Raw genomic sequence first — 14,841 nt, forward strand, 5'->3', positions numbered from 1 at the left:
GTTTGAGACCCACTGAGATAACTTAGACTAAAGTTAACTATCTAAAACACTCAGAGAGTCCTTTAGCTCACCTGAGTCTCTCAGTCTGAGAGGAGAGCTCTATATAGACCGGATATAGTTTTTTAGGGTTAGTGAACGTGTGTCTCTGCTTCGATCAGGAGCTGCAGCACGTACCACCCGGGCTCCTCCACGGGGGGGGGGGGGGGGGTGGGGGTGGGGGTGCTAGTGGACTAAACTGCAGATAAACTGGTGCATAAACCCATAATAGTGCAACGTATTTGCGCTTCAGTTGAGGAGGTGAGACCCCCTCATAACTGGCATACAATACAACTGAGACTGGCTTACCTGTACGTCAATCAAGTGGCAAATGCCATAGTAAGGATGGATGATAGGCTAACTTTAAAAAAAATGAAAATATTGCGATCGACGTGTTGGGCACCCCTGCTTTAGGGCCTCATGTATAACCCTTCCATCCATCCATCTTCTCCCGCTTATCCGTGGTCGGGTCGCGGGGGTAGCAGTTCCAGCAGAGAGCCCCAAACTTTCTTTTCCCTGGCGACATCAACCAGCTCTGACTGGGGGATCCCAAGGCGCTCCCAGGCCAGCGAAGAGATATAATCCCTCCACCTGGTCCTAGGTCTACCCCTTGGTCTCTTCCCAGCTGGACGTGCCTGGAACACCTCCCTAGGGAGGCGCCCAGGTGGCATCCTAACTAGGTGCCCGAACCACCTCAACTGGCTTCTTTCGACGCGAAGGAGGAGCGGCTCAACTCCGAGTCCCTCCCTGATGACCGAACTTCTCACCTTATCTCTAAGGGAGACACCAGCCACCCGGCGGAGGAAACCCATCTCGGCCGCTTGTATCCGCGATCTCGTTCTTTCGGTCATGACCCATCCTTCATGACCATAGGTGAGGGTAGGAACGAAAATGGCCCGGTAGACAGAGAGCTTTGCCTTCCGGCTCAGCTCCCTTTTCGTCACAACGGTGCGGTAAAGCGACTGCAATACCGCTCCCGCTGCTCCGATTCTCCGGCCCATCTCACGCTCCATTGATCCCTCACTCGAGAACAAGACCCCGAGATACTTGAACTCCTTCACTTGGGGTAAGGACTCATTCCCTACTTGGAGTGGACAGTCCATCGGTTTCCTGCTGAGAACCATGGCCTCAGATTTGGAGGTGCTGATCCTCATCCCAGCCGCTTCACACTCGGTTGCGAACCGATCCAGTGAGTGCTGAAGGTCGCAGACCGATGAAGCCATTAGAACCACATCATCTGCAAAAAGCAGTGGTGCAATCCTTAGTCCACCGAACTGCAGACCCCCCCCCCCACGACTACGCCTCGAAATCCGATCCATGTATATTACAAACAGGATTGGTGACAAAGCGCAGCCCTGGCGGAGGCCAACCCTCACCGGAAATGGGTCCGACTTACTGCCGAGGACCCGGACACAGCTCTCGCTTTGGGAGTACAGAGATTGGATGGCCCTGAGTAGAGACCCCCTCACCCCATACTCCCGCAGCACCTCCCACAGTAACTCCCTGGGAACCCGGTCATACGCCTTCTCCAAGTCTACAAAACACATGTAGACCGGATAAGCGTACTCCCAGGCCCCCTCCAGGATCCTTGCGAGAGTAAAGAGCTGATCCGTCGTTCCACGACCAGGACGGAATCCGCATTGTTCCTCCTCAATCTGAGGTTCGACAATCGGCCTGACCCTCCTTTCGAGTACCTTGGAGTAAACTTTCCCGGGGAGGCTGAGTAGTGTGATGCCTCTGTAATTGGCACACACCCTCTGATCCCCCTTTTTGAAAAGGGGGACCACCACCCCGGTCTGCCACTCCTTCGGTACTGTTTCCGACTTCCACGCAACGTTGATGAGACGTGTCAACCATGACAGTCCCTCAACACCCAGAGCCTTCAGCATTTCCGGGCGGATCTCATCCACCCCCGGGGCTTTGCCACTGTGGAGTTGTTTGACGACCTCAGTGACCTCCCCCCGGGAGATTGGTGTTGATCCCTCGTCATACTCCAGCTCTGCCTCTAACATAGAGGGCGGAGTTGTCGGGTTCAGGAGTTCCTCAAAGTGTTCCTTCCAACGTCCCAACACTCCATCAGTTGAGGTCAACAACGTCCCATCCTTACTGTACACAGCTTGGATGGTTCCCTGCTTCCCCCTCCTGAGGTGTCGGACAGTTTTCCAGAACAACTTTGGTGCCGCCCGAAAGTCCTTCTCCATGTCTTCTCCGAACTTCTCCCACACCCGCTGCTTTGCCTCGGCCACGGATGAGGCTGCTGCCCTTCGGGCCTGTCGGTACCTTGCAACTGCCTCGGGAGTCCCCCGGGATAACAAATCCCTGAAGGCCTCCTTCTTCAGTCGGACGGCTTCCCTGACCACCGGTGTCCACCAGGAGGTTCGAGGGTTACCGCCCCTTGAGGCACCTAAGACCTTGAGACCACAGCTCCCCACCGCGGCTTCGGCAATAGAGGCTTTGAACACCGACCACTCTGGTTCAATGTCCCCAACCTCCACAGGAATGCCCGAAAAGCTCCGCCGGAGGTGTGAGTTGAAGGCCTCCTGAACTTGGGCCTCCTCCAGACGTTCCCAGTTCACCCGAACTACACGTTTGGGCTTACCAGGTCTATCCAGAGGCTTCCCCCGCCACTCGACCCAACTCACCACCAGATGGTGATCAGTTGACAACTCCGCCCCTCTCTTTACCCGAGTGTCCAAAACATACGGCCTCAGGTCCGATGATACGATAACGAAATCGATCATGGACCTTCTGCCTAGGGTGCTCTGGTACCACGTACACTTATGAGCATCCTTATGTTCGAACATGGTGTTTGTTATGGCCAATCCATGACTAGCACAGAAGTCCAGTAACAAAACACCACTCCGGTTCAGATCAGGGGGGCCGTTCCTCCCAATCACGCCCCTCCAAGTGTCTCCATCATTGCCCACATGTGCGTTGAAGTCTCCCAGCAAGACTAAGGAGTCCCCTTCAGGAGCCCCATACAGGACTCTTTCCAGGGTCTCCAAGAAGGCCGAATACTCTGAACTGCTGTTGGGTGCATAAGCACACACAACAGTCAGAGTTTTCCCCCCCATAACCCGCAGGCGTAGGGAGGCGACCCTCTCGTCCACTGGGGTAAACTCCAACAACGAAGCACCTAACCGGGGACTTGTGAGTATCCCCACACCCGCCCGGCGCCTCACACCTTGAGCAACTCCGGAGAAGAATAGAGTCCAACCCCTATCCAGAAGTAAGGTTCCAGAGCCGACGCTGTGCGTAGAGGTGAGCCCAACCAGATCCAACTGGTACCGCTCCACCTCCCGCACAAGCTCCGGCTCCTTCCCCCCCAGAGAGGTGACGTTCCACGTCCCCAAAGCCAGCTTCTGCCGCCCGGGTCTGGTCCGTCGAGACCCTCCGCTTTCACTGCCACCCGTCTGGCAGCGCACCCGACCCCATCGATGTTTCCCGTAGGTGGTGGGCCCGCGGGACGGAGAAGCGGAGGTGTTGCCCACGTTGCCTTTTCGGGCTGGGCCCGGCCGGGCTCCGTGGCAAGCCCGGCCACCAGACGCTCGCCGACGAGTCCTCCTTCTGGGCCTGGCTCCAGAACGGGACCCCGGGCTTCCTCCGGGCCGGGTATCCTCACTTCTTGTTTTTCCTTTCATGAGGTCTTTTGAACCAATCTTAGTCTGGCCCCTTGCCTGAGACCAATTTGCCATGGGAGACCCTACCAGGAACACAAGGTTCCAGACAACACAGCCCCCAGGTTCATCAGGGCACACAAACCTCTCTACCACGGTAAGGTGCTGGTTCGTGCCTGGTCAATCAAGTGGCAAATGCCATAGTAAGGATGGATGATAGGCTAACTTTAAAAAAAATGAAAATATTGCGATCGACGTGTTGGGCACCCCTGCTTTAGGGCCTCATGTATAACCCTTAAGGACAAATAATGAGATAACCCCCCTCGCACCTTCAAACAGAGCCCCACACCACATATTGTTACGACCCTGGTCGTTATGTGTATTGTGTGTAGAGATTTCCTTCGAGTCTTTTAGTCCTTCAGAATTATTAGGTAGGTTTAGTAGTAGACATGGTTAACAAAACTGTGAGTCTGTGTCAGACGTCTCTCGGTGCTCTCCTTATGTTCTGTGTAGCTCTGTGCTAGTTCTGCTACAGTGATTAGTTAGGGTGTGTGCCTAAGTGTTTATTCTGTGATTTGTGATTTTTTGATTTTGATATACTTTATTAATTCCCGTGGGGAAATTGTTTCTCTGCATTTGACCCATCCTAGTGTTAGGAGCAGTGGGCTGCCACTTGTGCGAGACGCCTCACTATTTTAGCCTTAAGTGCCCATAGTGCGCTATGACTGTGATAATCTGTGACCTTCGTTTTGTGTAGCGTTATTTTGAACATATCTGGTTTTAAGAGCCTGTATTTTTGATTATATCATCTTTATTGTGAGTTTATTATTAAAATCAACTTCTTACCAAGAACACCTGGTGGGGACATAACAATATGAAATCCAAATGTAACCCCTGGGTGTAATTATGTCAATGTCTATGTAGTAAAGCAATATGAAGATGGAAGGAATAATCATCGTATGTTAATGATATGATAATACTACTACTACTAATAATAATAATATGGTAATAATAAAATAATATGTTAATAATAATATGGTAATAATAATAATATGCTAATAATATGGTAATAATATAATACTAATATGTTAATAAAATAATAATAATATGGTAATAATAATAATAATAATGATATGGTAATAATATAATAATAAGGTGGTAATACAATAATAATAATAATATGGTAATAATAATATGGTAATATAATAATAATAATAATAATAATAATAAGGTAATAGAATAATAATAATAATAATAATAATAATAATAATAACAATGATATGGTAATAATAATATGGTAATAATAATAATGATATGTTAATAATATAATAATAATAATAACAATAATAATAATATGAATGCTTGCTAATTCCACAACAGAATGTAAAGTACGACTATTTGTTCACAGATGGATTGAGTCTAGAAAATTGAATGAAATGTATACTTACCTGTCTGTAACTTCTGCCAGCTTTCCGTGAACTCTGAAGTTGTACAGACAGGTGTAGTCGGGGTGACCCCAGTTGCTCTCAACTTGTAGTTTCACATATTTGAAGACACCTGTTCCATGATCCTAAGAGATGTGAGAAAAGAGCAGAAACAGTTTGTTGAGCAAAAACTGACAGTATGGGAAACAAATGATTAAATGACAGAGCTTTCACTCCTTTAATATTTGTGTTTATTGCATAGTGTAATACTCACAGGTAGCTCAAAAGTTTGTGTTGCGTCCCCATCCTGATCAAACAGAGAGGTTCCTAGATAGGTTTCTTTGTCATCTAAAGTAGTCATGCCCTGCAAGAGAGGAAGGTCGAGACACAGTTGAACACCTTGTTGTTCCCACTTAAACTGAACATCTGTAATGTAACAATGATACATTTGTGACTTACATAGACAGAAAACGTCTTTGGGGCACTAGGAATGGTGCCAGTTGGGGACAAGTTCTTTGAAATGTGACCTAGTGTCACATGGCTGATGTAGGCTGGGTGTGACAGGGCGATGAATAAATGCCCCTGCCCACCTTCAAAGGGCCAGCAGCGTCCTACAGCCCGGGGTGAGCCTCCCTGAGTGAAGAAAGAGTATAAAAATAGAGTTGAGATAGGTTGCTTAAAAATCCCAAACCTTTATATCATTTGCCATTTGTTTTGGTGAGTGTAGTTCCTACCTGAAGGACTGTCCTTGGGTGTACAGGTCGTTTACAAAAAATTCCAAAAAGATAGGCGCAGCCTCCTTTTTTGGAGTACGTTTGTGAGGACCGATCAAGTAAAACTCTTGCCTCTGCACAGAACAAACACACGCACAAAGAGAGTGAGATACAATCATTCTCAAAGTTAAAAATATTGTCTAAGAAGCTGTCAATGTTTCTGTTGCTAATTGTGTTGCTGTCACTGTCACTAGTTTGTTTGCTGATGAAAATGATAAATATGATTTGAATGCCTTACCTTGACTCTCCAGAGCGAAGTTGGGCATTGTGTCCGCCACCGGTTGCAGGGAGTTCAGGACTTTGTTTAATCTGAGAATCTCTTCACGTAATGTGTTAACTAAAGGATGGAGGGAAACAAAGCATAAAAGAAACCGTTTTTTCACGATTTTCCAAAGATAGACAATATGCAAATGTTTAAGAAGCTGTCAATGTTTCTGTTGCTAATTGTGTTGCTGTCACTGTCACTAGTTTGTTTGCTAATGAAAATGATAAATATGATTTAAATGGCTTACCTTGACTCTCGAAGTTGGTCATTGTCTCTTTGTTTAATTTATTTAAGAGAAACTCTTCTCTGCATGCAAATCCTGGTAGACGGAGAGAAACAAAGAATAGAAGAAACAGGTCAGAGACATTTGTTTTTCAAAAGACAGAAAATATAAAAGTAAAAAGCTGAGGAACTAAAGTCGATATAGTTGTTTGTTACACTTACCAAAACACAGGACGATTATGCAGAAGAGGATGTAAAAAACATTTTGGTTGAATATAGTGGAGAACCTGCTGTTTCTGTGTCTGTTACTACTTGTGTTGTTGACATCGTTTCTGTAGGAGTCGCCAATTTCGTTGCTGTTGCTTGGTCTGTTAGTATTGCTTTCGCTGTCTTTGTAACTCTTTATGTTCTTGTCCATGTTTGTTATTATGTTATTATGTATGTTTCTGGTGCTTGTGGACTCTGCTCTACTACGGAATGAAGAGCTCCTCGAACATCTGCTGTTAAAAACCCTGAATGTAATTTAAATTAAAAAAAAGTTAAAGGTCTGGAGATCTATAATGAAAATTGTAGACTGTGTTACAGTAAATACATACAGTATATGACATGTGCGTATGTACAAGCATGTCTGCTTCACCCATGCACACACACACACACACACACACACACACACACACACACACACACACACACACACACACACACACACACACACACACACACACACACCATAGCTTACCTGTTCAGGTGTTCCTTGTAGCAAATTATTGGTCGTCCTTCATTGTCGTAGTATCCTTGGGAGTCTAATCGTGTGCTTCTCCGTGGCATGACTGTAAACCAAACAAAAGAGCTTTTACTACTGTAAACAACTTCTCCAAATATTGTAGTTGCCCTTGGTTTAAGTTAACACCACTGTTAAAATACTATTAGCTGTAAATGTGCTTTTTCAAAGGTTACAATGATAGAAAATAACACAACATCTAAACAGGATGAAAAGCTGCTTCTAAGGAAAAGCTATCATATATTAATTTACTTAATTTTACCCTTTAAACTATTTAGTATGTTAAAAATGTTGCCCACTCAGGGGGAAGTCACATACATATGGTCTGGCCTTTGTAAGCTAATAAGCAATGACTTACCTGCTGTTTGATGAAGAAGTCTGTCTGTAAATGTAGTCGGAGATAAATGAATATCTATCTATATATCTAGGATTAATATAACTTTCTGTGCTGCTCCGGCCTCTCTGCTGCCTGTTGAGAGTTAAGAAGATGAAATGGAACTTCACTTTCCTTCCAGAACCCTAGAATTACCTTTGGTCTTTGCGAATTCAAAATACGTCACAATTAACTAGAACTCTACGTCATTCGCACACGTGACTGTGCGTGTGCTTGCCAGTGCGCACACACATTCCATTATGAATCACGTGATTTGTTAAGGCAAATTCAAAGAGCTTTAAATAAAGGCATATGAAAACATTGAAACACCAACTATCTACACCATAAATGACTAAATAAAACCAAGTAGTTTCTTTAAAACTATGGAAACAATAAATGAATATGAATTTAATAACGAAATTACACGTGTAGCAGCTCACTCCTGTCAGTGGAGCGCTGCTGCCCCCATGTGTTTAATGGGAGGTGTTGCATCCAGAAGGCTGTCTGAAGGCATTGGTACAAAAATACTCATTGATCAGATAACAGTGTGTGAAGAAAGACCATTACTTTTTATTTGCACATCGTAATAATGGGATAAACTAACTTTCCTGTGAGGTTATTTGTGATAATGTGTTTTTAGTAACATCACCATGAACAATTGTCTTGAAAGAAGTATTCTGATATTTTTGGCTGCAAAGCACATACAGCTTGCACTACCCCTCTTCACAAGAAGTGAGAGTGATTTGGTGAGAGGTTTTATAAACATTTGTGTGACCACATTTCTTAGTTTTACCATTTGCCTTCCTTTTACATTCATATTAAGAAACACCACATATGAAAAATCAGCACAGCATGTCAATCAAATTATATAAAAATAAATACATTTACATTTGAAAAGAAACAATTGCTCACATCAAAGTCAAGACTTTCAAATGAAATTATACCCCCATCTGTTGTGAGTTTTAACCAAATTGTGATTTTTTTTTTGTGATTGTCAGAAAAGGCACCGCCACATTGGTCTGTTATAGTAATGAAAGCCCAATATGACTATAGCTATTAATACAAAGACACTTCCTTTGGCCTGACCTGTGGAAAAAAAAAAATTCCCTGCAGGCAACATGAAATAGTTCGGGTAAAACGGTACAAGCTTAGCTGTCAGCATTACTCTCTACATGCTGAAGTTGCCAGTAATATGCTGGTTGGCTACAGCAGGAAGCCATGCCTTGGGATGTACATGGTTCTTCTCCCTGTTGTTCAGTCACAGCGTTTCGCATAAACACCTTTGAGGGGAAAGTGCCTCCAGCATATCCATCAGTCTGCACTGGCCCACCAGGGAAGGACCTGCCAGCATCCAGGCATCTCGCCACAAAAAAAGATCTACTACATTGAAATTCAACACAGAGAGCTGCTGCTGAGACCTTGATGAACTGGGGGATGCTGAGCTGCTGTTATACTATATGTGTATTTGAGACACTCACAGAAAAGCCATCTGCTTCTTTGCTGTCCTTGTCCTGTTTTACAGTGAATAGAGGAGGGCAGCGTGGTATAGATATTATAGGGCTCTGGAGGAGGGGAAATGCTGATTCACAGGAAGGTCTTTTCAAATGTCTCATTCATTTTTCAGCACTGGCACACTGCTGTTGCCAGAATTATAAATAAAGTATACCTAGGGACTCTCCTCAAGCTCAATTGAAAACAGATATGAATGTTTTATAGATGAAGTTAAACTATGAGCTGTAACTGTTGGGCCTTGGACCCGCACACCCCTTTTCCTTATTGATACATCACTTACTGCAACGCAACAGGGATACAGTCGGCTGCAGCAGCATGCAGGAATTAACGACACAAAGGTCAAAGATTTCTGCACAAAATGGGCTCAACCTTAGTCGAAACAGCCCTGTGTGCCACACAGAGACCACCTGTTAGGGAGGGGAAACTGTTTCTTCTTGCTCTCAGCTACCATCCTGTTGACACAGATTGCCATGAAAAAAAGCGATTTAATGTTGATTTTCAAGTTGACACGGACACACATGTGCATACAGTACATGTTGCTATGCATGGCAATTGAAATGAGATTATGTAAGCAGGTTGGGGAGTTTTCTGCTATGACTCTCGTGCTGTAAGCACAGCTTATTGATCTATGTGAGCAGGACATTGACTGGTGCTGGATATGTGTCAATGTTTATAATGGGGATGGATAGCTTTCACATGTGTGTGTGGAGGGATGCATGTGTGTTTAGATCCTACATAGGTTGAGGACATAGAGTATTGAATGATTGTGTGTGGTGAGTGAAAGACCATTTATGTTAGAAAAGTGTGCTTTTACAATGTATTGCTGTGCTATGCTGTGATATAAGGCTTCAGTAAGAGGGGGCCGAAGACAAATACAGAAAGATAGCGAAGCACACATCTTTTTCAGTGTAGCCTGTTATTTTCTAAAAAATAACATACAATTGCTTTATCAAATAAAAAACTTTAACTTTCTTAAAGTGGATTTGCTTTATTCCAATTGTAATCAAAAGACAGTTTTCTCTTTCAAAAATATTCTTTTAATCACAGGCAAACTAAAAACAGGGTTGTGAGAACCTTTTGCAGATGTATCATGACTTATACAAGATTTCAAGCTTGCAGGGGGGATGCAAAAAAGGCTGAATCACATATTTAAACATTGACTGTGCTGAATTTCCATTACTGTATTCATTCTGCATGACCTTACCTAGAAGTGCAGCTGAATTGCAATTCTCATCCCATCAAGTTGGGGCAGAGTGTTTTCTGTCAGTGCAGGTATAACTTTGAGTCATACAAATTAGACACGGCTCGTCTCTGACTTCATTATGTGCAACAGGAGTTTGGCAGCGGTGCTAACACAAACCAATGTGCATGTGTAACTCTGAAAAAGTAGACTGACTCCATATCTTGCCACACTAAATCTCTCACAGAGTTACACCCAGGAATGTGCTGCAAATCAGAAACAGAATTGACTATCCCTGTGAATAAGTGCAAATACATTTGTATAAAGCTAAAACTTTCCTGGTCTGATCTCTCCGAAGTGCTTCTCTTATTCTTGTAATAAATTGTGATGAAAAAAAGGTTATGCCTGCAGTCAAGACATTTAAACTCTCCCCTGATGGGACAGGTAATAGTAAGCAATACCGTTTACATCTTATTTACAGCATCTTGTAACAGAGGATTCCATTCGCTATAAACAGTTTCTTCTTCCTTGCCATGTTAAATAGAAGCCAATTTTATTTCTCCCCATCTTTTTTCCGCTACTTCTTCAGTTCCTTTTTTTATCCTCAATATATAGCAATACATGGCAACTCTTTGCAGCATCTTAATTTGTATTGGGTTGGTGCTTTGTTTGAAAGTAGTGACCAATAAAAACAGGTGAGAGTTATTTACCCTCTCGAATTGACCTGTTTCACAAGTCTCAGCAGTGTTTTGGGGTTTTAGTGTACATATTTCAACACACAGGTATATTTCCTTTAACCTTTAACAAGGTTTTTGAAGCTGAAGTTTCCCGAATAATTTAGATATGAAACTACCTTGCACTATAAAGATTTTACTATCCAATGACCTGATAAGATGTTGGGTAGCTCTGGTTAACACAGACTGGTGTTCAGGAGATAAATGGATAGAATATTTAAACTATAAAAGTATCGCAGAGATGTTGGATACAGGATCAACTTTTCTTAACCCCTGTTTAGAAACTTAAGCCCAGAGCCTTCTTTTCAGGTCTCAGGCTCGAAAATGACATGCCCAGACCATATCTTCCCTTCTAAAAGGGTTAAATTAATAATCTTTTTTCTCAAAGCAAGGTTACATCTGTGAGTTGGATGTAGAAGTGTCAGACTCAATATAAATGTTTTTATTTTAAAGTAAATTCAGATTGAACACAGTAAAAAAATGTAAATTATAGTGTCCGTCCAAAAAAAAAGATTACTTATAGTGAAAACCACCCTTGAATGATGGGATGGTAGACTAAAAGCTTTAGGAATCCAAACTACAACAGATAATAAGTACCCTGTATCAAGATTGATGCAAAACAAGTGATATTTGACCTTTTTAGAGAGATTTAGCAACAAAAAAACACTTCTGGGGTCATTTGGGTGGATTTTCCATATCTCGGGCCCCCCTTGGTCGATTTTGATGATTGACATCTCTTTATAACCGCTAGAGCCAATAGAATCGAGGGGAACTCCCACATACACACACACCTTACCAAATAAGGAGTGAGAGTGACGCATAGTCAAAACCGGAAGCTGCGTTAACTCTGGTGGCTACCATTAGCAGCTAACTTTTACTCTCCGATTTTTACATAAAAATGGAATTATGGATTATAAATACTTTTTTCAAAGTGACAGACACATTCAATTAACCTATGGATTAACCCTCAGCCACGTTTTTTCTAGTTTTAATGCCATTGAACACGACTTTTGATCAGAATAACAGCTAAGGTGAGACGATGTGCCGTTTTTGTTCCGTAATGCTACATGTTGTGATGTCTGTGTTTGCTTCCCCTGTCGCGAGTTCTGATCTCTCAGTGATGATACTATACCTATATAATCTGTGGAGTCTCAGCTTTAATCGGATATCGTGTATGTGCAGTTACGATAAGTAATAAGGGTATCTTTATCTTGAGTTCTTTTTTTTCCGCTCAGGGGTTATTTAGATGCTTCTTAACACTAGAACCGCCAACGGGTAAATTTTACCCGCAGCTGTTTTTTTATTGTATGTAACTTTTTTTCAATAAAATATTAACGTCTCCCAGTCCGTGACTTTTCCTGAAAGTGTGTTATGTAACACCCTGTGTTGTTAAAAATGGTCAATATGAAGTCAGATTGAAAAAATCGCCAAAAAAATTGATATTTATACCTATTTCCGCCAGCGGGTAATATTTACCTCATAGAAATGCAGCGCTCCTCGCGCTATTGATTTTGCGATCAAAATGATCAAAATACTACGGAAGGAAGATATTTTCATTTGGAGGGGAAGCTCGCGAGTGTGTGTGTATGTGTATACGTGTGTGTGTTTGTGTATTTTTGCGTTTGTGTGTATTGTGTTTGTTTCCCAGAGAAAACCCTCACGAGAAACACCGGCTGTTGTTGTGCCTGCTGCTGCCTGCTGTCAAGTTACTCCGTTCTCCGCTTGTAATTATGCCGAAGCTTCAAAGTTATATTTATCATCTGAATTTGCCGAAACAAGTTTAATATTCTGAAAGCCAAGACTTTGTTTAATTTCAATCAGATGAAAACAAACTGTAACGGACCCTGCCGTGTTATCTATGATTACTTTACTCTTACGTTCATAATTTCAGCCGGAGGGAGGGGGGGCGGCGCTGCTGGAAGAGCAGATTGCGAGTGAGAGGTGCCTGTCTTCGTCCCTTTACAAGCTTCAAAAATGTATTTATCGTGTGATTTTGGAAATAAAAGTTTCATATTCTGAAAGCCAAGACTTTGTTTGTTTAAAATCAAACAAAACACCCGAACCCTGAAAAGAATAGTTGTTTACGTAAATCCACGTTTACTCTGAAATGAGCCGTTGTGACTTCCGACTGATTTTGATAGAGCGGGTCACATAATATGAAAAGCTGAGAGTCCACAGATTATATTGGTATACATGTCATCCCTGTGCGATCAAAACTCACCGTTCTGTATGGTACATTGTACCTTGAAAATCAATAGCGGGTACACTTTACCCGTTGGCGGATATAGGTATACAGCGACCTCTGGCGGTTCTAGTGTTAAGGGACTTGTGTTTTGTTTTGGTAAAAATTGTTTGTATCGTCAGTTAGCTGAGATTCTTCCCTTTAATCTGGTATAACACATTAATAGGTTTTTAAATATTAAGATGCCCTGAGACACTGTGTCGTGAAAAAAAGACCCGCCGAAGGGGTCTTTGGGGCTTAACAGGTTGCAAAGGGAAGGATACAGCTACTTTTAAATAGGCTTTAAAGTATTGTTTCAATGTGATATGTTTCTTTTTCTCAACATCAAGTGTTTTTGTTGTATAATTTTAGTGTAAGTTATAACAAGTTGTGCATGAAAAGAAGCGGCTTGCCTGAGGATCATCGTGCCTCTGTTAAAGGTCCCATGTCATGCTTTTCTGGTTATTACCCGTCCCCTTGTGTGTTATGAAGGTTTTTCTGCATGTAAACGGTCTGCAGAGTCAAAAACCCTCAAAGTACACCCTGTAGCGAGTAAAACTCTAACACAGAAAATACGTGTCTATGCTGCCCCAGAACGCCTCGTTGGAGATTTCTCTTTTTCAATTTTTGTCTTCCGGGAACCAAGTGACGTAATGACGACCCCTCCGTGGATTGGTCAAAATGGACCAATCCGTGGAGCCTTTACGTTAAGTCTCTGGGCTCCGATGCAAGTCTATTTTCGACGCGAGGCGTTGCATAGCGCCGGGCAGGAAGTGGACCAGAGAAGAGCATACAGTCAATACCAAAAATAAACTAATTTTGCAGTCAGTGTGTGTGTGTGTGTGTGTGTGTGTGTGTGTGTGTGTGTGTGTGTGCGTGCGTGCGTGTGTGTGTGTGTGTGTGTGTGTGTGTGTGTGTGTGTGTGTGTGTGTGTGTGTGTGTGTGTGTGTGTGTGTGTGTGTGTGTGTGTGTGTGTGTGTGTGTGTGTGTGTGTGTTCGGGCTGCATACACACACACACACACACACACACACTTACACACACACTTACACACACACACACACACACACACACACACACACACACACACACACACACACACACACACACACACACACACACACACACACACACACACACACACACACACACACACACACACAAGGTGGATGTCATGGACCTTCATTTTATGTTGATGTTAATCTAAGTGACGTGTCTTACATTATTTCATTACACCAGGCAAACATACTTACTGAAATTGTTATGATTATTTAAAGCCTTGTCAACAAGAAGCAGCAGCCTCCCAGGAGGTTATATCCTTGCAGTTTAAAAAGTCTAATGCTTTGCTTCTAAAAAGATACACTGCACAGTTTGCCCTCTAGTGATTTATGATGTTTGCTTGGCAAATACTATGCTATTTGACTGTTTGCTCTTGGACTTCTGATGTCTGACTTGATCGTTGGTGTAATTTATGGTAAATGATTAAATGACTAAGCTCAGCCTTCATCATTGTCATTCTTAAGGCTACATCCGTTATTGTCAACTATATTAAATCAAACACTGCAATCATTATGTTTGTTGGCAAAGGATAGATCCTCAGCAGCATGGTGTTGCAGTTGTTACATTTTTGGACGATGTTAAAAAGAGGATGGAACCAGAAATAGTATTTCTTCCGGGTCGGGGTAGTGAAGGGAGGGATGAGCA

The 14,841-nt window shown here is 43.0% G+C and overlaps 1 protein-coding gene across 2 annotated transcripts; it reads right to left on the reverse strand.

Moving 5' to 3' along the window:
• Nucleotides 1-4,444: 4,444 nt before the first annotated feature.
• sun2 (Sad1 and UNC84 domain containing 2) lies at nucleotides 4,445-7,626 on the reverse strand. 2 transcript variants are annotated; one of them, XM_034103326.2, is made up of 9 exons: nucleotides 7,477-7,626; nucleotides 7,077-7,167; nucleotides 6,560-6,849; nucleotides 6,363-6,434; nucleotides 6,089-6,187; nucleotides 5,812-5,924; nucleotides 5,537-5,710; nucleotides 5,352-5,441; nucleotides 4,445-5,223 (listed from the first exon to the last, which is right to left on the reverse strand). In XM_034103326.2, the coding sequence occupies exons 2-9, from the start codon at nucleotides 7,163-7,165 to the stop codon at nucleotides 5,098-5,100; spliced, it is 1,053 nt and encodes a 350-aa protein (XP_033959217.1). In that variant the 5' UTR covers nucleotides 7,166-7,167; nucleotides 7,477-7,626; the 3' UTR covers nucleotides 4,445-5,097. The 2 variants fall into 2 exon arrangements, with proteins under 2 accessions (XP_033959217.1, XP_033959218.1); XM_034103327.2 differs by lacking the exons at nucleotides 6,560-6,849; nucleotides 7,477-7,626 and having other exon boundaries at nucleotides 7,077-7,166.
• Nucleotides 7,627-14,841: the final 7,215 nt, after the last annotated feature.

Source organism: Pseudochaenichthys georgianus, chromosome 16 (assembly GCF_902827115.2).
Source record: "Pseudochaenichthys georgianus chromosome 16, fPseGeo1.2, whole genome shotgun sequence".
Classification (NCBI taxonomy): Eukaryota; Metazoa; Chordata; class Actinopteri; order Perciformes; family Channichthyidae; genus Pseudochaenichthys; species Pseudochaenichthys georgianus.

What these genes read in the sequence shown, in the direction of transcription:
- sun2 (XM_034103326.2), bottom strand. Translation starts at nt 7,165, where the DNA reads ATGCCACGGAGAAGCACACGATTAGACTCCCAAGGATACTACGACAAT. An exon ending in GACCAACTTCGAGAGTCAAG is followed by an intron (nt 6,188 to 6,362) that starts GTAAGCCATTTA and finishes TCCATCCTTTAG; the next exon opens with TTAACACATTACGTGAAGAG. An exon ending in CACAAACTTTTGAGCTACCT is followed by an intron (nt 5,224 to 5,351) that starts GTGAGTATTACA and finishes CACATCTCTTAG; the next exon opens with GATCATGGAACAGGTGTCTT.